This window comes from Rhinolophus sinicus, chromosome 11 (genome assembly GCF_057876585.1).
Source record: "Rhinolophus sinicus isolate RSI-liver-muscle chromosome 11, RSI-T2T, whole genome shotgun sequence".
Lineage (NCBI taxonomy): Eukaryota > Metazoa > Chordata > Mammalia > Chiroptera > Rhinolophidae > Rhinolophus > Rhinolophus sinicus.
Window position 1 is genome coordinate 17,512,457 of NC_142511.1, and position 26,832 is coordinate 17,539,288.

At 39.9% G+C, this 26,832-nt stretch overlaps 1 protein-coding gene across 1 annotated transcript in view; it reads right to left on the minus strand.

The window, feature by feature from the left end:
- The window catches only part of DTL (denticleless E3 ubiquitin protein ligase adapter), a 52,486-nt gene that overhangs the window by 3,875 nt on the left and 21,779 nt on the right, over positions 1 to 26,832 (minus strand). The window contains exons 11-14 of the mRNA XM_019738021.3: positions 24,636 to 24,748; positions 13,972 to 14,061; positions 11,783 to 11,918; positions 803 to 1,635 (exon numbers count right to left, since the gene is read on the minus strand). Of these exons, the coding sequence (XP_019593580.1) occupies positions 803 to 1,635; positions 11,783 to 11,918; positions 13,972 to 14,061; positions 24,636 to 24,748 (1,172 nt within the window). The remainder of the gene's footprint in view (positions 1 to 802; positions 1,636 to 11,782; positions 11,919 to 13,971; positions 14,062 to 24,635; positions 24,749 to 26,832) is intronic.

Consider the following 26,832-nt stretch of genomic DNA (forward strand, 5'->3'; position numbering starts at 1 on the left):
CTAGAGGACTGCTTTGTAAATTGCTTTGTAAATATCTAAGTTTCACTTTATTTTAAATAATTATAAACTATAATTACGAACTGGAAATCTATTTATGGATGTTGGGAACTTGCCCATCAATGACAGCTTTTCTGTAAAAAGGAGAGAGGGAGTCTATAAGAAGTGGTTGCCAGGGGCCTGGGGAGATAAGAAAAGGGGGCAGAGGGAATAATGTCAAACAAAGAAGAGGAAAGCTATTTTTGACTTGATATCCTAGAGCAGGGGTGTCCAAACTTTTTTCAACGTTTTTTACCAAGGGCCATGTGCGGTAAAATACACAAACAGCCGGGCCACTCACTCGAGGTGAAGTTCGAGGTGAAGTACGTATTGCCTCACCTGGTTTATTTCAGTAAACTAAACATATTTTTGGAATTTGCTGCGGGCCAATTAAAAATGGATTGCGGGCCGCAATTGGCCCGTGGGCCGCAGTTTGGACACCCCTGTCCTAGAGGATGAGGAGGCGTGGATGAATCAGCAACAGGGCTGAGGGGTATGGACTTTGACAGAAGTGATTTTAACCGAAGTAGGGTTGCCAGATAAAATACAGCACACACAAGAGTTACATTTTAATTTCAAACAAACAACAAATAACTTAGTATGAAAACTTTTTACTATAAATATGTCTCATGCAATATTTGTTCTGTATTTTTATGTGCTAAATCTGGCAACCCTAGGAATAAATAGATTTACTTAAAAAAAAAAAAGGCACCTGACTTCTGAGACGGGATCTGTACCTGCCCCTTTCCCACCACTGCGGACTCACCGGGCCAGGAGAAGTCTTCCCGCTCTGCCTCCTAGGATTGGGGGTCTGGGATGACGGGCTCCGTGGAGATGGATTCTCAGCCTTCCGTTTGGCTGCCATGGCCAATAACCAGTTTTTATTCTCTGGGGAGCTATTTTCTTTGCCTACCACTTCAGACCCTTCCCCACAAGATCCCAGAGGAAGAGGTAGTGTTCCACAGCCTTCTGAAGCGTAAGGACTGGCAGGAGAAGGAGGCTCCGAGACGCTCATACTGGCGCCTTCCATCTTGCTTGGTTTGGTAGGGCCTCCGGGGTCCTTCCCAAGGTCTTCCTGGTTACCAGTAAGGCAGCACAGATCCAAATGAAGCTTTTCTACTGGGTCATCCAGCTCTGTCACACAGCTGCAGCTCTTCACACACTTCTGTTTCACATTCTCCAGACAACTCGAGTCTAGCCTCCTCTTCACTCTGTTTCTGGACTCAGAGCAAGCCATTGCTTGGGAAGCCTTCAGGCTCACAGGAATGAGGGCTTTTCTTGGCGATGTGATCTTGACCTCAGAAGCAGGAGGAGTGATGGGCGGTGATGAGGAAGGTGTTTGGGTCATCCAGTTTCTAATGGACATCTTGAAAGATGAGGGTGGCTTGGGAGAGACAGAGGAGATGGAGCCTCGTCTGCTGATGGGAGAGCGGGCCTTGGCAGGAGAGGTTTTAATAGAGAACGTGGGAGTATTTGAAGGAAGAGGGAGGTCTCCAGCACAGCTTGGAGCACAAGCTGCTGAGGAGGGGGAGGAAATAGACGGACTGCTTTTGACTCTGGGGGCTTTGGCAGGAGTACTCTGGCTACTTGTCGCTGTTACTGAAAAAGAAAAGAAGGTCACAAAAATCAGAAGTGAAAGCCAAAGAAAATCCCCGAATCAAGGAAAATGACACTAACTTAATCATCCAAGGGTCGACTTCCCAGTGAGATCACATAAATCATTTGATTCTTACCACACTCCTAGCATAATTTCCTTTATTTTCCTATCTGCCAGCCTCCCAACCACCCATCGTAAAACATATACTTGGAAAACTCTAGAAAATATAGAAAAATTAAAGGAAGAGAAATTTAAAAGCATCCAGATAAACCATTTTAGCCTTTTTTCCTATACTTGTACATGTGATATATATTATATACCTCAATTTTTTCTATACGAAAATGAGACCACAATGTATATACCTGTATTATTTTGTAACCTGCTTCTTAACATATCATGAACATTTCCCACACTAATAGTAGAGATTTATATTATCATTTTTAATAGTTACAAAGTATTCTAAGGTAACAGTAAGACATTTAGGTTGCTAACGATATTTTGTCTTCATAAGGAAAGTTGCTATTAGCATTTCTACCTGTACTTTTGAGCAATGCTAGGGCAGACAGGCTCTGACACAGGAGTGCACAGGTCAAAAATCTGGCACAATCACCTACTATGTGACTTGAGCACAGCCCTTTACCTCCTCTGCCTCAGTTTCCTTATCTGCTAAATAGAGAGTTTTTAATCTCCACAAGAAGTAATTCCATCAGTGATTAAGGTTATCAGACCTCATGTGGTTTTCCACCTTAATTTACACATGGCTCCTATTTTCCACAAGCCAAAGAATGTCAAAGAACTTTTCAGAAACTCAATGCTTGCTTTCAAAGCAAATTCAACAGTAATAGAACTCTTCTCTGTCCTGTACTTTGTTTACAGGCAATGGCAAGCACTCCAGGCAAATTCTTACAAACTTCATGCTTCTTCCCCCTCAGGCCCCACCACAGCAAACACTGTTATTTTCTCATGTTCCTTCAGAACTTTCTAGATTTCTGGAGTAGTGTTCCTGTCTTCAAATAACAAGGAAAAAGCATCTATTCATTTTTCAGTCACAAACTCTTTGAATTATAGCTGATATCTAATTCAGCTCTGATATTTAATTCAGTTAGATTAATGAATTGCATTTATATGCAACTGAACTTAGGATGATGGGCTGACATAACAACACAGTCTCTCTTTTAGTTAGAATAAAGATTCACAAGTACTAGTTTCAGTTAGTCACCCGGCAAATTTTATCCTGTGCTTTTCACTACTCAAGCAGCCTTGCCTTATGACAGAAAAAGTCTTCAAACTGACTTCTGCCTCAACTTTTCTCATCAACCATATGTTTAGAGATGGCCAAAATGATACTGCTCCCTCAATAAACATCATTACCAGAAAACCCATTTTGTTAGAATGTACTATAACAGGGGAGTTGGTGACAGGTACCTGTCCACGAAGCGTCTGGTGACAGTCCTCACACTCATGTTCTAGAGCATCATTACAGTTATTATCTCCAAAGGAAAGAAACTTTTCATTTGCTTTACTCCTCAGTGCAGGTCAACAGTCACTGCCAGACCCTACTCATCCGTGCCATCAAGTGGGTTGAAGTGTAGGTGTAGGGAGGAAAGTCCTAAAAGAGTATGGGTCTTACAACATGCAGATTCGAAGACAGGATTAGAAGAGAAGGGAAAGCTGGACCAGGCTCAAAGCAGATATACCAGGGGTGCCAAAAAATGTATACACGTGACTTGTAGCCACCTTTTGTTACCGGTATACATTGAGTGTTACAATTTTAATATACAGTTTTTTTCCTTTCTTAAAATGTGTGTACATTTTTTGGCACCCTCTGTATAAGTTTCTGATACCTGAGTGGCAGACATCTGAGTGTTTATTGAAGGTCAGTGGGAAATCTGACATGGTGGAAAGCTGGGGCATTTCTTCTTCCTTCAAGACATTATAATTAAGGAAGGAGTAGACCATGGGGGTCAAAGAGAAGACTGTTAACTTTGACGATTAACAAAACTCTGGGTCAAATTTAAACCTTTTTTTAAAAACAGTAATCAGATTATAAAAGTAACAAAAGTTCATGGTAAAAAAGTTCAGTTGCAGAGGGGAACGTGGTAAAAAGTGAAAAGTCCTCTATAGAAACTTTCTCATTTCACTCTAATGTGCATTCCACAATTTTCTATGTGCCTGTTAGCACACACTAAGGTATATGTATATCATACATTTAAAATAAACCAATGGATTATTATATACATACACGTCCTACAATTTGCTCTTGTCTCTGAACAGTGTTATCTTTTTCTCTTTATATTTCTTCATATAGGTACAATTAGATGCACTACATTCTTTTTAACAGTTGGGCAGTATGTCACCATATTGGCCTATAGATACAAACATGGCATGCGTGACATTTAGCACTTCACCTACTTAAGCACATTAACCCCTATTCACCCCAAGTACTGCATGAGATCCGAGGACACAATAGCATAGACTGGGTTACTGCCCTATAGTCTTCCTGAAAGGCAATTCCTTTGAGAAATTAGAGAAAGCTTACTAATAATCAGTCAATTTGCAGCGTCTTTCTACGTACGGGTTTGCCATCTGGCCTCGCCCTACCTTTTCAAGCTTATCACGTACTACCGGTTTTCCCCGAAAATAAGACCTAATAGGAAAATAAGCCCTAGCGTGGTTTTTCAGGGTGACATCCCCTGAACATAAGCCCTAATGTGTCTTTTGGAGCAAAACTTAATGTAAGGCCCGGCCTTATTTTTGGGGAAACCCGGGACGCTACTTTAGGATCCTGTTGCAGGACACTGCTCGCTGCTTCCTGAACAAGCTGTGCACGGTCACATCTCTGCCTTTGTTCATGTGGTTTTCGTGCCAAGTCTGCCCCTTCTTTGCCAGGCAAAAATTCTCCTTGTGTTTCCAGGCTCTGATGACAATGTTCACTCACAAACTTCTTTCCTCCTGTCCCATAGAGCTCTTCTGTCCCCTAGGAAATGCGTCCTCATATCCTTTTGTTTATTATACAGCTAGGAATAGTTATAATGTACTATAGCTTCTGTATTTGCCTTCTGGACTAGACAGCCAGCACCTCGGGTAGGTGATGATGATTCAGTCATTTTTAGGTGTAGTGCCTAAAATGTACCTAGCCAGGGATTGTAAACAATGTTTCCTCAATCTCATTCCTGCTGAGAAGGATAAGGGTGGGGTTCCAGGCATAAAAAAAAAAAAAAAAAAGAAACAAAAAAGACTAAGTATTTTGCTGACTTAGGTGACTGCAGCAAGCACTTGAGATAGAACGGGTAAGGTTTCCTTCTCTTTGAGATAAGGATAATCATCTTTGTCACACAATAATGCCTAGACCAGAGTTTCTCAATCCTTGCTGCATACCAGACTCAGAGCTTTATAAAAATACAGGTACTTGGCCCCAGTTATTATTTCAAAAGGAAAGAATCCTTTCATTTGCAGACCTAGTGAACCCCAGGCCTAGTGAACAATCTCTGGGGACACACAAACTTTTAAAAAGCTCCACAAGTGGTTCTGATGCATAGCCAGGTTTGAGAACCATTGGCCTTGACAGTGCTATGAGCTCTCTGGCTGAAACAGTGAAACAATAGTGAGCCATAGAGCAGTTGCTCGCTAGGAAAAGTAGGGCAGAGGAAAAAGGGGCTGTGCCTTGGGATTTAAAGCCTTCCAGTAGGTGTGTTAGAAGGCCAGAAGAGAAGACATGCAGTCCAGAACAGCAATGAAAGGTTGGGGTGGCCATGAGAAGCTTGAGAAAGCAGAAGAATGTAATTTTCAATGCGGCAGTGTGATTAGCAGCAGCAAGCAACCTGTTGCTAGAAGCTGGCTTACAGGGCTGAATGGCCAGCATGACAGCCCTTGGCACTCACGTAGGGTTGTTGCCTGGTAATGCTCTTCAGAGTCACTCTAACATCACCCAGAAATGGAGAAACCTAGGTATAAGCCTTGGTCTGGTCTTAACTTGAACTTAGCTTTGCTGTGTTGGGCTCTACTGCAGAGCGCTTCCAAGTATGTGCCCCAGAATCAGACTGCAAGGGCTGGACTGTGATTCTACTTCAACTTCATAGCTGTGTTATCTTAGGCAAGTGTAACTTCCTTGAGCTTCAGTTTCAGTTGTTTGGGGAATTTAACGAGATAACCGAAGTGGGTCCTTGAAACAACTGTGCTATTAGTACTCAATAATAGCTATACATTGCTGTGATTATTGTGGTCCAAATTTGGTCAATATGCGTAACTTTGTTTGTGACTTGGCTTCCAAAACTAAGTATAATTAATGATATACTAAAAAGAAAAAAATAGTTAAAATAGGTTTTTAATCAACAATCTTAAAATGGTTATAGCCAGTAACACGGAAATTCCACCTCTGGGAATCTATTTTAATGGAAGGAGGGGACCCAAAATTCAGAAAAAAATTTTCACAGAATATTAAAAACAAAATATTCAACTACAAGACAGTAGCTAGGTAAATTATGGAACACAGAGTCAGTGGACTATTTTAAATATTTTGTTGCAGAGATAACATAGAAAGTGCTTAGAACATGATGCTCAGTGAAAAAAATTCCCAAGAAATCCAAATGTATATGTAATTATGACTCTGTTAAGAATCACTATGGGTAAGGGAAAAAATCTAAAAAATCCCTCAAAATATTAATTAAAATTACATATGAGTGGTAGAAATACTGATGGCCTTTTCCTCATTTGATTCTTCTTTTTTATTTTCCAAAATTAGGGCGAGAAAAGTACACATAAAGACAAGGCAGCAGAGAGGTAGCCCATGTTCATGGATCAGAAGACAACACTGTTAACATGACAATGCTACCAAAACTGATCTACAGATTCAGCGCAATCCCTATTGAAATCCCAGAGGGCTAATTTGCAGAAACTGACAAGCTGGTCCTAAAATTTATATAGAAGTAGAAGAGACCCAGAATAGTCAAAGCAATCTTGAAAAAGAAGTAGAAAATTGGAGGACACAGACTTTCCGATTTCAAAACCTATTACAAAGTTATAGTAATCAAGACAATATGGTACTACCATAAGGATATCCAGAAATAAACCTTTACATTTATGGTGAACTGATTTATGGCAAGGATGCCAATACAACTCAATGGGGTAAAGAATAGTCCTTTTTAAAAATGATACTGAGGAAACAGGATACCCACAACAAAAGCATGAATTTGGATCCTTTAATCTCATATAGTACACGAAAATAAACACAAAATGGACCATGGCCCTAAAATAAAAAAACTCCTAGCTAGAAGAAAAACATAAATAAATCTTAATGACCTTGGGTTATGCAATGGTTTCTTAGATACAATATCAAAAGCACAAATGACAAAAAGAAAAACAGATAAACTGGAATTCATCAAAATTAGAAACTTTTGTGGACCATAAAGAAAGTGAAAAGACAACCTACAGAATAAGAAAAAATATTTGCAAATCATTATATGACAAGGGACTTATACCCAGAATATATAAAGAATGCTTACAACTCAACAATAAAAAAAGACAAACAACCCAATTAAATATGGGCAGAGGATCTGCACAGGCATTTCTCCACGAAGAAAATATACAGAGGCCAGCCGGGTAGCTCAGGTGGTTGGAGCGCCGTGCTCCGAACGCTGAGGTCACCAGTTAGATTCCCACATGGGCCAGTGATCTGTGCCCTCTACAGCTAAGAATGTGAACAACAGCTCTCCCTGGAGCTGGGCTGCCATGTGCAGCCGGAGGTTGGCGTGAGCTGCCGCTGGCTGCTGTGTGCTGTGTGCTGCTGTGGGCTACCATGAGCGGCCGGTGGTCAGCAGCCAGCATGAGCTGCCGCAGGCTGCCATGCCATGAGCTACTGTGTGCTGCCATGAGCGACTGGTGGCTCCCATGAGTGGCTGGCAGCTGGCGAGAGTGCTGTGAGCTGCTGTGACTGGCTGACCGACTGCCTCAGCCTGGGGGAGCACAAGACTCATAACACCAGTGTGGGCCAGGGAGCTGTGTCCTACACAACTAGACTGAGAAACAACGGCTTGTACTGGAGTGGGTGGGTGGGTGGGGGAGGCGGAAGAAGGGCAGAAAAAAAGAAAGAAAATATACAAAGGGCCAATAAGCACATGGAAAGATGTTCAACATCATTAATCATCAGGGAAATAGAAATCAAAACGACAACGGGATACCACTTCACACTCACTAGGATGGTTAAGTTAAAATAAAAAAGATAAACAATAACAATTGTAAGGATATGGAGAAACTGGAAACTTCATTTTGGGTGTTGAAAATACTCTAGAATTAGATTGTGTTGATGACAGCCCAACTCTGAATATACAAAAGACCACTGTCATGTGGGAGACCCTGCTGGCTGCGCCATTTGTCATGCGGGGCGGCCTTCGGGGTCTCAGCTCCCGCTCCCCAGCTCCCCAGAACGCAGGATGTGGCTAGGCCAAAAAGGAACACCCACGGAGCCAAAGATAGCAGAGTCATACCACTATGTTCTCTCTGGCGGCTGGGTGAGACACACGCAGTAGTAGCCACATGATCCGCAGTCCACCATTCACTTCTCTGCCTGCCAACCAACTAACAAATCAACGCAGCCCCACAGTTACATCAGTAGCCAATTGGCTAACCAGTTACAGCTGATGGCCAACCAGTCACAGTTGATGGTCATTCACTACCCGAGCCAGCACCTCCCCACGCGAGGCCGAGAGCCTGGAGACTGCTGTCTGGGACTGTGTCCCCACACCACTGAACTGTATACTTTAAATGGGTGAATTTATGGTACGTGAATATATCTTGCCAAATCTCTAAAAAAAAGCCTCAAGGGGGAAAAAGTACAGAAAATAAAAAGTAACAGCAGTTTACCACATAGCTACACTCTCAATAGAAAATATAATAATAATAATACCCCTTGATCTAACTAAAATTATGACACTGTCTTGGGAAGACAGAGAAACGGGGAGCGAGCAGGTTTGGTGGTGGTGGGGACACAGGTATGAGAGCTAACTCCTCATCTAACGAAGTAAGAAGTCAATAGATAATGTTGAAAACTGCAAGCAAACGAACAAACAAAACCAAAACAACAACAAAAACCAAACAAAAAACACAAACACACTCAAAAACCCCAAAGAAACAGAAAATCACAAACATTTTTTAGAGATACAGACATACATATCAAAGAATCAGCTAAAAGATTTAAAGTGATTGGCTCTGGGAAAGGGGACCTGCGGGGCCGAGTGTGGGGACTGCCAGTTATCATACTCACCCTTATACAACTAGTTGACTTGTTCAACTTTAATACGAATTAAAAAACGTTAAAGAAAGCAAACACCAAAAACCAAAATGAAGGCATCGAAGACTTTACATGCTCATAAGTAGACTTAGAGTAAAAGACCCCTCTGGAGTCTAGTTCTGCTTACATCTTACACAAGACGAAATAAATAAGTCTTAGAAAGATGAATATATATTGTCTCACCTTCAACTCCCACTACCTTAGGCCTTGATGGCTAATGTAAAATGAATCTTTAGGCCTGAATTTCAAGCTTATTACTGTCTAGCTATTGATAACATCAGGATCCTGTTGGCTGGCAACAGTGCTTGGACAATTTTTGCTCTTGTTTCACTGTCACTCTCATCACTATCCCTGTCAATTCATGGTTGTTACAAAATCCACATTCGTGACTTTGCCAATACCTTGTTCCTCAGTTTCCTGACCTTATTCTACAACAGCCTCGTCCTTTCACTCACTTAAGCCACATACTCCTTGACCTTATTATCACCAATACCTGCAAATCCTCCGTTATTTCAATTTCAGTCACCACCTTTTTCCCAACTCCCTTTAGGACTCCAATTCCAACCACGCTTCATCCCCAGGGGATTGGGATTTTCCACTCATTGATCTCACCACTTTCACACTGTCCCCCAACCCCATTCTGTCCTCACTTCCCTCACCACCCAATTTAAATCCTGTAGTCCATCATAGCTCCTTGGCCCCTCCTTTCGCTCCATCATGCTTGTGGGTATAAATCACATCCCTGGTTAAATCCACTGTCCACTTACAGTGTGCCTGTACCTGTGCGGCAGACACACAACCATGCTGACTGCTTTCAGTGAATGACTGCTGGCCTCAAGCTCTTACTGCCCAACAATCCCACTTCATCGTTCATTTGCTCTTCTATTCTCTACAGGACTATTTCGGACTTGATTTTCCTTAAATCTCTGCCACTTCATATTTATTCCTCGTTGATGATCCTGATTCCTAATGTCACTAAGGAAATAGAAGCTATCAGATCAGAAGGAAACTTCCACAAGTTCTGCCCATCCACCCGCCTACCTTCACTGTGCTTATATATTCTGCCTTCTCTCCAATTACTAGGGATGAATTATCCACAGCCCTGGCAAAGGCCTACCCTTCTACTTGCGTATTAGTTATCATCCCCTCGCACTTACTTTGAGGGCACCGCTCCAGCAAATTTCCCTAAATCAACTTCCTCTCTCTCTATGGGATCCTTCCAATCACGTGCAATGTATTACATTCCCAGTTAAAAGAAAACAGAACAAACTTCAACACTGCTTCTAACTTCAGCTACCACTTCATTTCTCTGCTTTTCTAACGAAACTCCTTGAAGCAGCCTTCTGTACTTGTAGTCTCCAAGTTCTCTTCTCCCACCCTTCTGAACACAAATCAGACCACCAACACTCCCACCAAAACCGCTCACATTAATGTTACCAAATAATGCCGATATTGCCAAAACCAAAGGTCCGTTTTTAGCCCTCATCACATGTGGAATGCCAAAAACATTTAACTAAATTCATCCCCCTCTCCTTCATTTACTCAGCTTCCAAGACACAATACTCTCCTGGTTCTCCTCCTACTTCTCTGGTTGTGCCTTCTCCTTTCCAACCTCCAAACATGGGGGTGTTCCACGGCTCAGACCTCAGACCTATTCTCTTTTCTGTCTATAGCTACTTCCACCTACATAATGAAGCCCAAATGTACAACTCCAGCCCTGAACTGCAGAATTAAACATCTAACCTGTTCTCTGACATCTCATTTGGATATCTAGTAATCTTAATCGAACAACACATCCAAACGGAACTTCAGCTGTCCCCTCCCAAACTTGCTTCTCCTGCAGTGACTCCTATCCAGGTCAACCGAGCTCCTGAAGTCATCCTTGATAACCCATCTCTCTTACATCCCACATCTGATCTCACAGCATATTCTGTTGGCTCTTATCTTCTAAATATATCAAGAATTTGCAGATTCTTATCATACCTTCTGCTACTAATCTGTTTCAAGTCACCATCATTGCTTCCTGGATTATTCCAATGGATTTTTTATTTAAAGTTAGCTTCCTGCTTTTACCCTGATCCCTTTACAATGTTTTCAAAAAAGGAGTAAGAATGATCAAGTGAAAAAACGTCAGATCATGATACCCCTCTATTTAAAACTCCCAGACAGCATTTTGTCTCTCAGAATAAAACCCCAATCTGTACAAGAACCTCATTTTCCATTACTATTCCCCGTCTTTCCTTTCCCCACTCTGGCCATCGGGGCTCCAGACACATTAGCCTCTTTGAGGAACAGGAAATATGCCAGGCCTGCTCCTGCTTCAGGGCTTTTGCACTTGCTGCTTTGTCTGTCAAACAGCCACCTGGCTCACTACTTCCCTTTACTCACATGTTGTCTATTCATTGAGGCTTCCCTGGGCACCTGATTTAAAATTTTAACAGCATACTTAGCCATTCTCCCTTTCCTGTTTTCCTAAGTACTGCTGTTATCCGATATAGTACATATTTTACTTCTTTAACTTGTTTATTGCTTCTCACACTAACATGTAAGCTCCACTTACATCTTTGGGAATTTTGATTTTTTTGTTTATGGCTGACTCCCCAGCAACTTAGAGCAGTGCCTAGCACATAGCAGGTGTTCAATAAACATTTTAAAGTCAATCCACCACTGTATTGTAGGGCCTTGTGTAGATGATAAACATAGTAGCACTGAGAAAACGTTTACTAAAAAGAAAGGATGTCAAGAAGATGGTGCTTGTCTTTAAACATACACCAAAACAATACCAAATCTAGCCTGTCACTCTGTATTGCAGAACTAAACCAACCAAACCATAAAGAATGTAGAAAAATGCACAAGATCCTTACCTGGGTCAGCTCTTGCCTCTTTTTTCTTCTGAGAGGCCCAACCAACTATGGAGAGTTTATCTCCTCCTGATTTCTCCTCTAAGCCTCTATTCAAGCGCCAGATTTTCAGTGTATTGTCATCAGAGCAAGTAGCAATCTAAGGAGAACCAGGAAGGGAGTTGAGAAGGTTCAATCAAAGAGTCACAACCAAGTAGAAAGTAAATGGGTCTTAAAGGCTCATGACTAGAAAATTATTGTTTGATCTAATAGGATATACAAAATGGTATCTGAAAGAACACCTATTTCTATCCTTGCTTTCAGAAATCATTGCAGATTCCCAAAGAAGTGGATTCTCCAGTTTCTTCTTTACATACATCCTGCTGGTATGCGTTTCGTTCCCAGTCATTTCTTACATAACCTACAGCTCCACTATAAACCAGGTTCATTTCATTTCATTCTCAAAAGTTGGGCAAGTCATTATCTTTATCACCTTCTCTGTAACTATGAAATATTTAATTAAGATACCCTTTTTGCTCTGTCTTTCTTCTAAATGATCAATCAGTGTACGTCACTGCCATTCAATGTCTATGACTTTCTTCTGAATTCTGCACGTTCTGGCTTATTGCTAAAGTAATGGGATCATTTCCAAGACCAGACTTAGTCCACAACTCTAGTAGGCTGTGACAAGTGGAATGAAACCATTCCTTTGAGATTTTTTTTTCAGATAGGTATAGGAGCAATCTGGGAAAACAACAAATTCACTGGCTGAAAGAAGTTAAAAATAACTTTTGCCCCTTTAAAAATATCTGACCATTTCTGATCTTGGTCCCAAGCCTTTTATGGCAGAGAAAGTCCAGCTTGAAGAGCTTGTGGCAAATGGCCACTGGTACCAGAGCTGTTCCCCAGCATTTGTTTATATAATTTCTCTATTTCAGTCACTAAAGAGATAGAAAAAAAGAACACACGTTCTCTTAAGTTTCGGCCCCCAAGAGACTGGCAGCTTTTTCCTTTCCTTACTGGGAGGCCAAAAGAAGACACACGTATTTAACTGCTTACCAAAAAATGCTTGGAATCCCCAGTTCCTCTACAGTCTATTAATAAGGGTTATTATTTATAGAGCACCTATTGTGTATCTGACAATTTACATTCTTTATATTATTCAATTCTCACAATATAAAAAGCTTTGTACTCAAATGATCTCATCTACAAAATGGGAATAAAGTTATTTGCCCAAGGTCACCGTAATTAAGTGGCAGAGCTAGAATATCCAAATTTTTCCAATTTCAAAGGCTAGATCATTTTTTACCTTCTTAATTCTAGGCTAAGCACAAATTTATTTAAAAAACTTTTTTAAAAGGTGGTCATTGGATTACTATAGGTAAACTGCCCTGCTACTTCCATTGATTCTTTTCTGTGCATAGAGGTAAGGACAACATATGGTTGCAAAGATGTGATGTAATTAACTGAATAATTAAAAAAAAATTCATCTTAGTAAGTTCTACGAAGATACAGAACTCCATGTTAAAAGCAGATATTTCACTGGAAACTACATGGAATCTCAGAGGAAAAATGTCATTGGTGTAACGTCAATGTAATTACTGGTAATTAAAGCAATGATTTCAAAGAGGTCTGTCAGGAAGATGAGCACAGAAACGGCTACGCAGCCAGATAGAAATAAAAAGAAATCCACAGCAGTACTAGAGAGCTAGCAGGATGCCAGGAGCAGACCCAACCATGAGAAGTTTCTGGAAGATAAAAAACAGATGGGAGCAAGAGGCAACAAAACCTTTCAAAACGTCAAAATGAGAAAGAGGAATCTTCACATAAGTAACATTTCCTATAAACCCAGAATAACCCCAAAACCACAGGTATTAGGGCCGGGACAGTGAGTAGAACTTGGGCTACTATTATATGAAATCCCTACATATACAAGAAGTTTATTTATGTTTCTTCTAACCTTAGATCTTAAGATGAAATTTTAATTACGTTAACTCTAGGGAACCAAGAAATCCACCCTTATTCCTTGGTGCATAATACAATTTCTCTATTGGTGGAAAAAAGTAGAATATAGATAATTAATGCTGACACAGATCCTGGATGGCCTCTAGATCTTTGAAGCATGAAAGTCTATATACCTCTCAGCTAACCTTCGGAGACCCTACAAATCTACGATCTACCTCTTAAACCGATATGGAGATTTGTTCACAAACCTTCGTGAAGTCTGACGGACACCAGCACACAGATGTGACTTCTTGCGAATGACCCAGGAGCACAGTCGGGGGATGCCAGGGCGTGGAGACCTAGCGCAGCATGAAAAAGAAACAAACAAGTCAGCAGAGCAGTGTTAGGACTCCCAGATAGAGGCACTGAACCTCTCCACAACTGTGCCTTAGAGATCTTTAAGGATGTCACCAAAGACCCTAGACATGCCTCGTTAGAGCTCAGAGAATGAGTCCCAATGGGCAATGAAAGGATTTTTATCATTGATCTGAGAAAACAGAATGAAAATAGCCAAAGTAAGTAATTAATGAGCTTAAGATACCAGTGCAGGTCTTACTGCAAATCAGGACTATCTAGCTATACGTTTTGACTAAAATTCAAAACTGGCATTGTCCTTCACCTCTTAGCTGGTAAACGGGATGTAAGGATGAGATTCAGTTGTTAGGCAGTGTACCTCAAGTGGAGTCCTGTTTTTACATAGCCCAGACATTTTCACATCTTCCCGAGCCAGCTACCTCCAGGAACACTGTATGAACTAAATCCTGAACGTGCCTGAGACATGCTACCAGCTCTCTTGGGACAAAAGGACAGTTTTTCTTCCAAAAGAAGACTGACTTTTACCAAAGTTCAAAGTTATACCCCCCTACATTTTGAAGGATATAAACTATATTTTACATTGCACTTTGGTATCCTTTCTGGAAGAAAAACTCTAAAATTTTACTTCAGTTAATTTGCTTAAAGAAATCTTGAATTTTCAAGTAAGCATTGCTACATTTTAATGTATAAAAAGACAGGTCACGTTGCACACTACTACAAATGTAACTAAGAATCATATTTTCCCTCACTCTATGCCACTGGTGATATGCATTTGACAGCTGTCTGACTCAGAGCTGTCAATCCCTTTTGGAGGCCATGGGAATTAATCAGCACAAGATGGAGTACAAACTCCCATAACTATTATTAGCATGTGTGTTTGAAAAAAAGACATTATTCTCTTTTCATTTTCCTGAGGCTCTGAATCACTGCTCGTTTATATGAAGAAAGTGGAGGCGACTCTGGAAAGAATATTTGTCAGAATGACTAAGTAAACTTAATAGATTCCTCAGATTGTAGTTAAGAGCTTTGACATACTGATTCATAAGGTTATCCAACTCAATTATTACTATTCCTCTCTTGGGTTAAATGGCACATAAGTAATGATTCAAAGCAAAAGCAGACAAAAGACAGTCTAATTTGCCTTGCTAGGTTAATTAAAGTTTAACAGAAAAGGAAGCTTTTTGCTCAATAGCATCCGAAAGGGTCTCTTACGGCCTAGTCCTACAATGCCACAAGAGGTAGCATATTTTAGAAAAAACTTTTAAGATAGTCTCTATCTCAACAGTCACAGAAATTCTCCTTCCTCTTCTATTAATGGGCCCCAACCCATTAAGTTTCTATTCACCCAAAGCCTAAGCAGGACTGATAGCAGCAAGTTAAAAGGAAAAGGAAATCCTCCTTGCCTCTAGACACTCCCTGGTAGAAACACAATATTCTCCTCCATTGGTTTGCTCTGCTTGTAGCCTCTAGCTTTTTATTCCATGATACTGTCTCTTCCTCAGTTTCCTAGGCATTATAATACCCAGGAGAACTTAAATGTGTACACAAAGATTAAAATAAATTTCAAGGAAAACCAAACATCCACCAACAGAATGTATATACATTACTGCATTTACCTATAGGAACTAAGAGAAAAAACAAAGGATTGATGCCTTGAAAATCTTTTTACAATTTGATAATAAGGTAGGAATAATAATGGCAATAAAAGTCAGCATTTGTTGAATAATTACCATGAGCCAGTCACTTTATATAGCATTAAAAGTGGGGGGAAGTTTCCTCAAAAAGTTAAACATAGAATTAATTACCATGTGACACAGCAATTCTACTCTCCTAGAATTGAAAACATATGTTCAAACAAAAACGTGTACACGAATGTTCATAGTAGCTTTACTCATGAAGCCAAAAAGTGGAATAATTCAAATGTCCACCAAATGATGGAGAAATAAAATGTGGTCTATCCATACAATGGAATATTCAGCCACAAAAAGGAATGAAGTACTGATACATACAACGACAACCTGGAAACGTTATGTTAAGTGAAAGAAGCCACACATAAAAAAATCACGTATTGTACAATTCCATTAAATATAAAATGTCCAGAATAGGAAAATTCATAGAGACAGAACACAGGTTCGTGGTTGGGGACCAGGGCAAGGGGGAATGGAGAGTGACTCTTAAAAGGTATGGAGTGATAATAATGTTTGGGAATGAGATAGTGGTGATGGTTACATAATATTGTGATTACACTAAAAAAAATCATCACTGAATTGTACACATTAAAATCACTAAAATGATTAATTTCATATTATATTAATTTTATCTAAATTTTTAAAAAATGGAGGGTGGGACTTGTTGTGGTCCAATAAGTTTTTATGAACTTTAGTAACAAGTGTTTTCACAGGTTACGACTATCCTAGTATGGTCTAGTATACTTAATAAGTACTTCAAAGATTAATTTCCTCTAATAAAACCCAGGGAGTTTTTAAATCCTTCATTTTTATTCAAATAAATTTTTATTTATTGTCACTTTGTTATTATATAAACATTACCATAATTACATGATTTTACTTTTTTAAAAGCCTCCCTCTACTTTTAAGTAGGAAGAGGAGACTATTAAATCCAAGAGACATTTACATCTATGCATTCTGGGGGTGCTCAAAACACAGAAAATTGTCCTTACATATTCTACTTGTTCTAAAGACTTTAATTCAAGGCGTAAGAATCCCAAAGCTAAACTCCTAGAACGATGAAGGTACCTCTAGGAGTGAGTGGCTCTACCTTACAGCCCTCACGAAACATAGTATATACTTAAACATGCAACAACAACAAAAAAATCAGCACCTTTCCTCAACTAAATCTCCTTACTTTGCCCAGTTAGAAACTGAATCTAATCTTTATTTCTGTTTACACTTCCTGAAGTGTCGGGCTCAATGTTTTGCCAGTCAGTGATAGAATGACTGCCTAATCAGTTTATTTATAACCACTTCAGTACTATTCAGTGGCTAGATCAGAAATGAACCAGGGAAGGGGAGAAAGGGACAAGGGTTAAGAAATTAAAAAATATATAATATTAAATCTTTTTAAGTCTTGGGCCTCAGTGCCAGAGAGGCTAACTATATTACACCTCCCCTTTTCTAGGCAGTGATGATTAAAAGGCCATTCTCGTGTGTCTTAAGATCTAAAACTTCCTACTTTCATTCTGTCTTCCTGTGCCCATGGACTCTTCCGTGTAGGAAAAATTCCAACACTTGAGAGAATTCTGATTCCTCAGAAATGTAGCAGTTGTAAGACAACCTAAGAGGCTATACACTCAGCTTGTGTGAAACTGTTTTTAAATTTGCTCCCCACCTCACTTTCATTTATCATGGAAAAGAGAAACTGAGACACCTCACTAGGCAAATTCAATTTTAGGAGCAGTGAGCTTGCCAGGATCTCAAATATCAGAGTCCGCACACCGAGTTATGTGTGGACAGGCAGGAGGACATCACGTCTGAATCACGTCATTCAGCACTAACATGTGACCCAGCCTAGGAATTCGGAATTCAGAAAGGGTCACCCATGTGTGTCATAGTCACTAATTAGATATCTGAAAATGGTCCTAACAACAGTCAAGTATCTTTACTGCATATCTTTAAAGAGAGGATGTGTCCCTCAACCCTTACTCCCTGAAACAATAAAGAAAAGGCCTTGTACTAGAGAACAGGACTAGGGAAGAACTTTGTAAGAATTGGCAATAAAACTGTATCTGTACACAAACACACATATGCATAATATAATTATATACAAAATTATGTACCTAATTAAGAAATTGATTTTAAATGACTTTTGGATAATCTTTTATTATGCTCTTTGGTCTAAAACAAATTTTTTTTTTCCTAAGAAAAAAAATTTAAAAGATACAGTCTTTGGTAGGTATAAAATCCTCATGCTAAGTTGGGAGCCAAAGTTAGAGAAAGGAATGTAGCCATGACAGTGAAGGAAGGAGAAAGGAAAAACAGAAAGATAGTAAAATAATAAGCCTAAGACCAACTCTGAAACTCAAAATTTTAAATATAAGACAGAAGCTTCAGTGCTAGTGACTTACATTGTTAAAGTTTAAAGCTCACATCTGAAGAATTTCATAGCTAAGAAGTTAGGTAAAAACTCATCACTAGATGGAAGGCTCAGGTATGCTTCTCCCCCACCCCCACCCCGTGTTTTTTTCCCCACTTTTAACAAGGTTCCATTTATTTAAAAAACAAAGAACAAAAAACTGAAGGTATCCAAAATGAATACACACCTGAAAGTATTTTCTGAGGGAACTACTCAGCTAAGCTACGGTATAAATAAGCACAAGGTGGTTTTAAAGAGCAATTGCTTGTAGGTATCTTTTAAATGAACACTTTACATAAAAAATTACTTTATTATACACCCAAGTAGTGCTTCTCACAGGGCAGCACCATCTCTTGGCTGAGGGAGTGGAAACATATCATATCTTAGGGGCTTTTCAAAATGCAACACTATCCACCCCCTGGAAAAACATTCTAATACACGTCTTTTTTTTTCCCCCCCAGCATCCTACAGACTTTCAATTCTAATAAAGTAATTATCAGTCTTTAATATCCCACATAAACAAAAAGCTCTTTGGGGTCCCCCCTTCTTTTCAGAGTAAAGGGGTCCTGAAACCAAAAACTGAGAAAACCACTGTAGTTTATCCTTAGCCATATTTGGTCAGTTTCTAGCTCTGAGCTCATAAAGCACCAGTGTGATGGAATTACTGAAAACTGCTACCATGTTTCCCTGAAAATAAGACCTAGCCAGACAATCAGCTCTAACGTGTCTTTTGGAGCAAAAATGAATATAAAACCTGGTCTTGTTTTTCTATAAGACTGGGTATAATAACATAATATAATGTAATATAATATCAGGTCTTATTTTAACATAAGACCGAGTCTTATATTAATTTTTGCTCTAAAGACACATCAGAGCTGATGGTCCGGCTAGGTCTTATTTTCGGGGAAACAGGGTATATAAGACCCTGGCTGGGCTGAGCTTTTTGTCCATTATAGTCCAGGAAGCTGATTTGTGGTGACCTGTTGGACTTGGACCTTTTAGCTTGTTTTCTCCTCCCCCCCCACCCAGTTTTATTTTTTCCCTTCACTCTTGTTTTCTTTTTTTTTTTTTCTTTGAAGATTTTATTGGGGAAGGGGAACAGGACTTTATTGGGGAACAGTGTCTACTTCCAGACTTTTTTTTTCCAAGTCAAGTTGTTGTCCTTTCAATCTTAGTTGTAGAGGGTGCTTTTCAGCTTCAAGTTGTCCTTTCAGTCTTAGTTGTGGAGGGCGCAGCTCAGCTTCACATCCAGTTGCAGCTGCTAGTTGCAGGGTGCGCAGCCCACCATCCCTTTGCGGGAGTCGAACCAGCAACCTTGTGGTTGAGAGGACGCACTCCAACTGAGCCATCCGGGAGGCAGCTCAGCTCAAGGTGCCGTGTTCAATCTTTAGTCGCAGGGGGTGGAGCCCACCATCCCTTGCGGGAGTTGAGGAATTGAACCGGCAACCTTGTGGTTGAGAGCCCACTGGCCCAAGTGGGAATCGAAACGGCAGCCTTCAGAGTTAAGAGCATGGAGCTCCAACCAACTGAGCCACTGGGCCAGCCCTGTTTTTCTTTTTTATTATTTTCCTTTTTCTTAGTTTTCTTTGCTCTTTTCCCACTTATCTTTTTTCTCATTCTTTTAATTTTCTCAATTTTTTGCTCTCATTTAAAAAATTTTTTCTTTAAATTTTTTAGTCAGTATTTTTAGTATTGTTAGTAGTTAGTGTATTTAGTCAGCATAGTTAGCATAGTTATAGTTTATTCTTATATTGTGTATTTTTATTTTTATTTTCTTTTTGTTTTCTCATTTTTTTATTTCATTATTTTGTTTTTCTTTAAATTTTTTAGTTAGTATTTTAGTTAGTATTGTTAGTACAGTAAGTATATTTAAGTCAGTGTAGTTAGCAGTTATTGTTTATTAGCAGTTAGTAATATTGATAGTGCATTTAGTCAGCATAGTTAGTATAGTTATTGTTTATTAGCAGTTAGTAATATTGTCGGTATAGTTAACATATTTAGTCAGTGTAGTGAGTATCGTTATTGTTTATTAGCACAGTAATACTGTTGATAGTTATTAATAGTATATTTAGTCAGAGTAGTTAGCATACTTATTGTTTGTCAGCACAGTTGGTGAGCAGTTAGTATCGTCGGTTGCAGTCAGCAGGTCACCATGTTGCATGACTTTGCAGACAACCCTGTTGACCAGGAACTCCACAGTGGCCATTACGAGCTCCTGGAAACCATGGGCAAGGGCGGCTTTGCCAAGGTGGTTTGGGCCAGCACGTTCTCACAGAGACGGAGGTGGCTGTAAAAATCGTCGACCAACAGGTCTTCTACAGAATTCACAGACCTCTCCTGCAAGAAGTCCACTGCATGGCACTTGCACCTCCCTAACACCGTCCAACTATTCCATGTGATCAACACTGAGGCATCATTCTTCCTAGTCATGGAGCTCGTGCCTGGAGGGGAAATGCTGGAGTACCGTTGTGCCCACGGCTGCATGCCGGAGGACAAGGCCCGCGGCATCTTCCAGCAGCGGTCTCAGTCAGCAGTGCACTACTGCCACGAGAAGGGGACTGCTCCCAGGGACCTGAAGCCACAAAACGTGCTGTTAGACACTCCATGAACGCTAAACTTGCAGACTTTGGACTTGGCACATCGTTTATCAGCTGTCAATTGAGCACATTTTGCGGCAGCCCCAGAACTCTTCCTGGGACAAAAATATGATGGTCCTGCCGCAGTCACCTGGAGCCTGTGAGTGCTGCTCTACAGGGTGCTCATGGGCACCATTCCTTCCAAGGCAATGAACTGGGGAAAGCTGCAGAAGGTAGGCAGCGGGCAGTATGTGGTGCCATTCTATTTACCCTTTGAAGTGGAAAACTTCCAAAAAAACCTGCTAACCCTCAATCCTGAGAAGAGAGAAAATCTAAAAGACTTCATGCTGGATCCTTGGCTACACATGAGCCAGGAGGAAAAACTTGAGCCTTTCGTTGAGCCACCCAGTGATGTCAGAGACCCCCGGGTAACAGAAGAGATGCTGAATCTGGACTTTCACTGGGAAGACATCAGGGCACGTTGCCAAAGAAAATATACAATAACATCATGGCCACGTACCACATCTTAAATACGAAAAAACCAGAAGTCCAGTGTCACACACCATCAGGTAAAGCCGTTCCATCCTCCTGAGCTCGAGACGCAGGCCCTCGCCAGCCCAGGAGGTTCAACCAGAGTGCTCCAATTTCCAGCAGGCAGAGCAGCAGCCAATGGACCAGGAGTCAGGGCAGAAGGCCCAAGAGTCTGCTGGTCCTTCAGCCATCCTGGAGTCCAGTACCACCACTTCCGAGTCAGCTGCTGAGTCCAGGACCACCACCCTGGCACCGTCCACGGGGCCCAAGACCGCCACTCCCAAGCCCGGCAGGGATCCAGGACCGCTACTCCCGAGCCCATTCTGGAGTCCAGCACCACCATCCTTAGCCCAGCCCCCCAGTGTCACCCTGGGGACTCTCACTCCAGCCACAGCACCAGTAGCAGTGATGGAAACCCAGAGGAAAACAACCAGGGCCAGCGGGGGGTGGCTAGGAGGTGCTTGAACTTTTTAAGAAAGCTCTGTTGTCTGCTGCCCAAGAAGGGGTACTGCAAACACAGTCAGGTAAAGCCCCTTTAGGTTTTGGACGGCAAAGGCAGGGCTAGAACCCGACTCCGGGGAGGTCAAGCCGGGCTCCCTGCATTTTAAATGCTGATCTGGATGAAGCTGAGGTCCAGGGATCCCGACCACGTGGTGGGGGAGATTGGCCAGAGGTTGGACGCAAACTGCAGGTGGCAGCAGTACAAGAAATACACAAGGTATGTGCAAGGAGCCGTGGGGGAGAGGACTTGGTCCAGTGGACAATGGAGGTGTGCAAAGTGCCGTGGCCTTCTCTGCATGGGATTCACATCCAGGATGTCTGGCATCGCCGTGGCCTTCGGAAGCAACTCCTTGGAGGATGGCCTGGAGCTCCAGTTTTGCAGTTTAAGACCTTTGTGAGACTGGCCGAGTGACCTCCTCCAGAGCAAAATGGCACGTGCTCTGCGGGACCTGCCTGTTGCAGCTAAAACTCAGGATGGATATCTCCCCTGCTGAGGTCCTCTCTGGAGGAGGAAGGGGTCGTTCCAGCCCCACACCAGGCTGCTCAACCCAGGGTTCCCGTGCTGGGGAGAGAAGCCTCCATATCTTCTGGCCACTGATGGACTCACTCACTCTGTGCTCCAGCTCTGGGACAGCCGCTAGAAAGGCACCATGGACATACGGGGAGGAACTGAATTGTCTGGCTGCAGGACTAGGGCTGAAGCGGCAGCTTTCTCCCGGAAGCTCAAGTATGTTTTATAAGCAAATTTTAATTAAAAAATACAACAAATAAAAGAAATATTGTAGAAAAAGAGGCAAATCAAACACAAAAGCATCTTGGATAGAACAACATCTCCACCTTGTGATCACCTAGGATATTTTTACTAAAAGCGTTTAAAAAGGTAGTTAGTGTTGCATTTTTGCAACTCTAGGTATATTAATAAATCGTTTTCTAGTCCTTCTCCCAGGGCCAGATGAAATTAAGCTGAAGAATTATGCTTCATACCTGATAGGTTCTACCCTTGTCCTAAGACAACATTAAAGATATGACTTCCTAGATATTGGCAGGACTAAACATGGTTTACTTTTTCTCCTGAGAAGGGATATGATCATATTGAACCTATGGGCCTATAAAGTTTTACCGTGTTTCCCCGAAAATAAGACCTAGCTGGGCAATCAGCTCTAAATGCATCTTTTAGAGCAAAATTTAATATAAGACCCAGTCTTATATTATGTTAGATAAGACACTGTCTTATATAGTAAAATAAGACTGGTCTTATATTAATTTTTGCTCCAAAGAATGCAATAGAGCTGATTGTCTGGCTAGGTCTTATTTTCGGGGAAACACGGTAGACATTATGACTCAAATCCAAGACGTGTAAACTCTGCTCATTCAATTCACCAATGACAAGGACATTTATGAAACTGTCATTTATTAAACAGGGCAACCTAGAAACAAATGCCTTAATGCTATTCTTTATCTTGAACTCCCCCAGACATTTCCATAATTAATTATTCCTAAGGGAGCCATATTTCAGTGGTCAGGAAGTGCTACTTGGTGTGTAACATTTCACTTTTCTCCACTGGACTTCAAATGGATAGATTTAAATTTCTTAGCTTACAGTAGCCATTTTAGAATAACTGTTATTTAAAAAGTAAAAAAATATAATATGTATGTATAAATATATGTAACAGAAATGGGAAGTCTAAAAAAAACACCTACATAATGTTATTAAATATAAACAAAACTGATAAAGTAGCCTCATCTATTTTAAATGTAAAGTAAACATTTATTTGGATCTTGCTTGTATGCCAGTTTTTTTTAACGTAATTACCATGTTTATTGTTATATGCTTTTTTTGTTCTACCTAGCAAATTTTTTATTAGTTTCAAAAGTACAAAACATAATGATTAGAGATTTATATACCTCACAAAGTAATAACCCCAATAAGTCTGTTACTCATCTGACACTGCACACAACACAATACTATTGACTACATTCCCCATGCTGTACTTTGTATCACCACGACTCTTTTAAAAAAATCATAGTTGACATTCAACATTATGTTAAATCAGTTTCAGGTGTACAGTGTAGTGGTTAGACATTTATATTAAGTATGAAGTGATTCCCCCAATAATTTTAGTACCCACCTGGCACTATTAGCCATATCTATTTTAGTAGCCTTAAGACTGAATCATTTACACGACAAGAAAGAATAGTTACTATACAAATATTCTTGAGTGTTATGTAAGGCTCTATGGCTGATTTGGGTACAGACTAAATCCTGGGGATCAAAATATTCTAGGTAGTTTGAAAACACAGGGAACAAAGGCAGTACAGTATGTTTTTCCAAGGGACAGGACAAAGTAATTATGGTTCTTTCCAGTCTTTTGAATTCTCAACTTCTTGATAATCTGTGAAACTACTGGAGGTTACGGATTGTCAATTTCTAAGTAGGTCTGGCCATGAAAGTGTGATATACTGTGTTTCTCCAAAAATAAGACCTAGCCGGACCATCAGCTCTAATGCGTCTTTTGGAGCAAAAATTAATATAAGACCTAGTCTTATTTTAATATAAAACCGGGTATAATATAATATAACATAAAATTAGTAATACCGAGTCTTATATTAATTTTTGCTTCAAAAGACGCATTAGAGCTGATGGTCTGGCTAGGTCTTATTTTTGGGCAAACATGGTATTCTGTGACAATCAGAGTGAGGTTTTGAAGGCAAGAAGAGGCAAGAAGCAACTTTTACTGAATATCTGATGTAGAAAGTTAGTAGCATGTGTTTACACTAAACTTACCTTGACTTGGACAGAAGAAATATGTGCAAGAATATTTTAGTCTCATGTTTTTTGGGGAAGTTTAACAACTTACATTCCAGATGTAGGCAGCTTCATCACTTGAGCCACTGACTAAAAACTGGTCATCCGGACTAAGACTGGATTTAACATAAAAGGTAGAGTTCTGATGTCCATTGAAGATAGCCACTGCCAGCAGAAAAAAAATCAAATTACTTGGTTCATGTTATTTCCAGTGTTTAAATAAAATGCGTCAGTATACATGTTTTATTAGCGTACTGACTATTGAAGCAGATGGTCAAGCTATATATAAACGGGAACTAGACATTGCCAGAAAATAAAGGAAATCCTGGAAGGAGACTTTATATTAGACCCCATCTCATGATCTAAACCCAAATCCACGATATGAAGCTGGCTACCAAGAAGAAGGTGACGAAAAACATTCTTAAAGGACAAGAATGAAGCAAATGTCTAATCTTTTAGTAAAATGCCTTTACTAGACCCCCTCGCCCCTCCCAGGGTAGGGCTTTTTCCACTGAATACATTGGTCTTTCTGTTTGACTTCAAAGCTCTTGAGGATAAATTTCATGTATCTTATTCTTTACTCACTAGGCCTTATAGTGCTTTAAACAGATATTCAAACATTTGTTGCATGAGTAGGTAAAAATTAATTTTTAAGTTTACAGATAGTTTATATGGGAGAGGGAATCCATTTAACCCAGCACTTTCAACAGGCTGAATAGTAGAAGCAGCTAGTTGGGTAAACTACACGTTCATAGGTAAGATACTCCAACTAGGTTAGGTTTAGCCTTTAGATTGAGACTTCTTATTGTCCGTGGTAACGGGGCAAGTAATCCAATCTAGCACAATGTACGTGATAGGTTCTTCTATCCTAAGGAGACCAAAATTTGAGGTGTCTGGCATCAGAACACTATTGGGAAATAAAAGGAAAAAAATCTCAGTTATTGGAGAATTAAAGAATATATCTAACAACAAAACAAGACAAACAAATGAGAAACAAAGACACATAGACTCATAGACACAGACAATAGTTTAATGGTTACCAGAGGGGGTGGGGGGTGGGAGGTGGGAGATGAGAGTAAGGGGGATCAAATATATGGTGATGGAAGGAGAACTGACTCTTGGCGGTGAACACACAATGGGATTTATAGATGATGTAATACAGAATTGTACACCTGAAATCTATGTAATTTTACTAACAATTGTCACCCCAATAAAAAAATATATATATATCAAGGAAGGAAAAGAAAATCTCACACCAATCTCCTAACAGAGGGGAAAGAATTATTAAGGGACTTAGCAGCTTTCCGTAAGTGCTCACAGAAATCCCTTCCTTTTACTAGAATAAAACTGGAAAAAACTTTGTATTTATAGCTTTTCAAGAAAAAGCCTACATATCAAATACTTTCCACATCAAACACTTCCATTGTGAAGTTAAGCAGGATATGAATCACTTCAGATAAACATATTATAGACTTATTGTGTAAGGGTCTGTTAGTAGATATGTCTTGGGCTTTACTGAAAGATTATACTATGAACAAACATTGTTTCTAGAAATTATGGAATGTATTCGTAGTTTGTTAATCAAAAAAAAAAAAAATACTGGTATAACAGTCTACGATTGTTCTCTTCTTAGTTTTCATTAGAAATTAAGGTTTCTAAGGGTTAAAAATTCTAATTAATACATGTAATTAAAACTTCTAAGATAATTAAGAGAAACATTATTAGTATGCAAGGAAATCAAATGTGTTTTCAGTTAAAAAAAAGTATAAGGAATGGGAATGCATTTTGTTAAGAGAAAATAAAGTAATTTTGGTCTAAAGAGAGGTTAAAAAAAGGACAAAATCTGAATGTAAAAAAGAAAGTTATAGAAGGTTTGTCAAAAAAGAAATCTTGAAAAGAGTTTTATGCATGGTCAAGCTGGCTAAATTGGAATGAATTTAAGTAAATGAGTTAATATTAAAAGTAAGCTGGTGCAAAATTAGAAATTGGTTTTCTTTGTTAAAAGGACCAAGTTTTATTGGACTTTTGGTCTACTCTTGATAAAGAGATTATGAAAGGTTTTCTTTACCTTTGAATAATCTATCTAAAAAGCAGGGATTTTATGTTTTATCTAAATAATCTCCTATGCTGTTTTTATCAGGTCTTTGATTACAAGAGCTAAGTCTTACTTGTAACTATTCAACTATCTGTATTTGCCTTCAGAGTCTTTGTCACCACGGTTAAATGAGTAACTATTATTTCAGTGACCT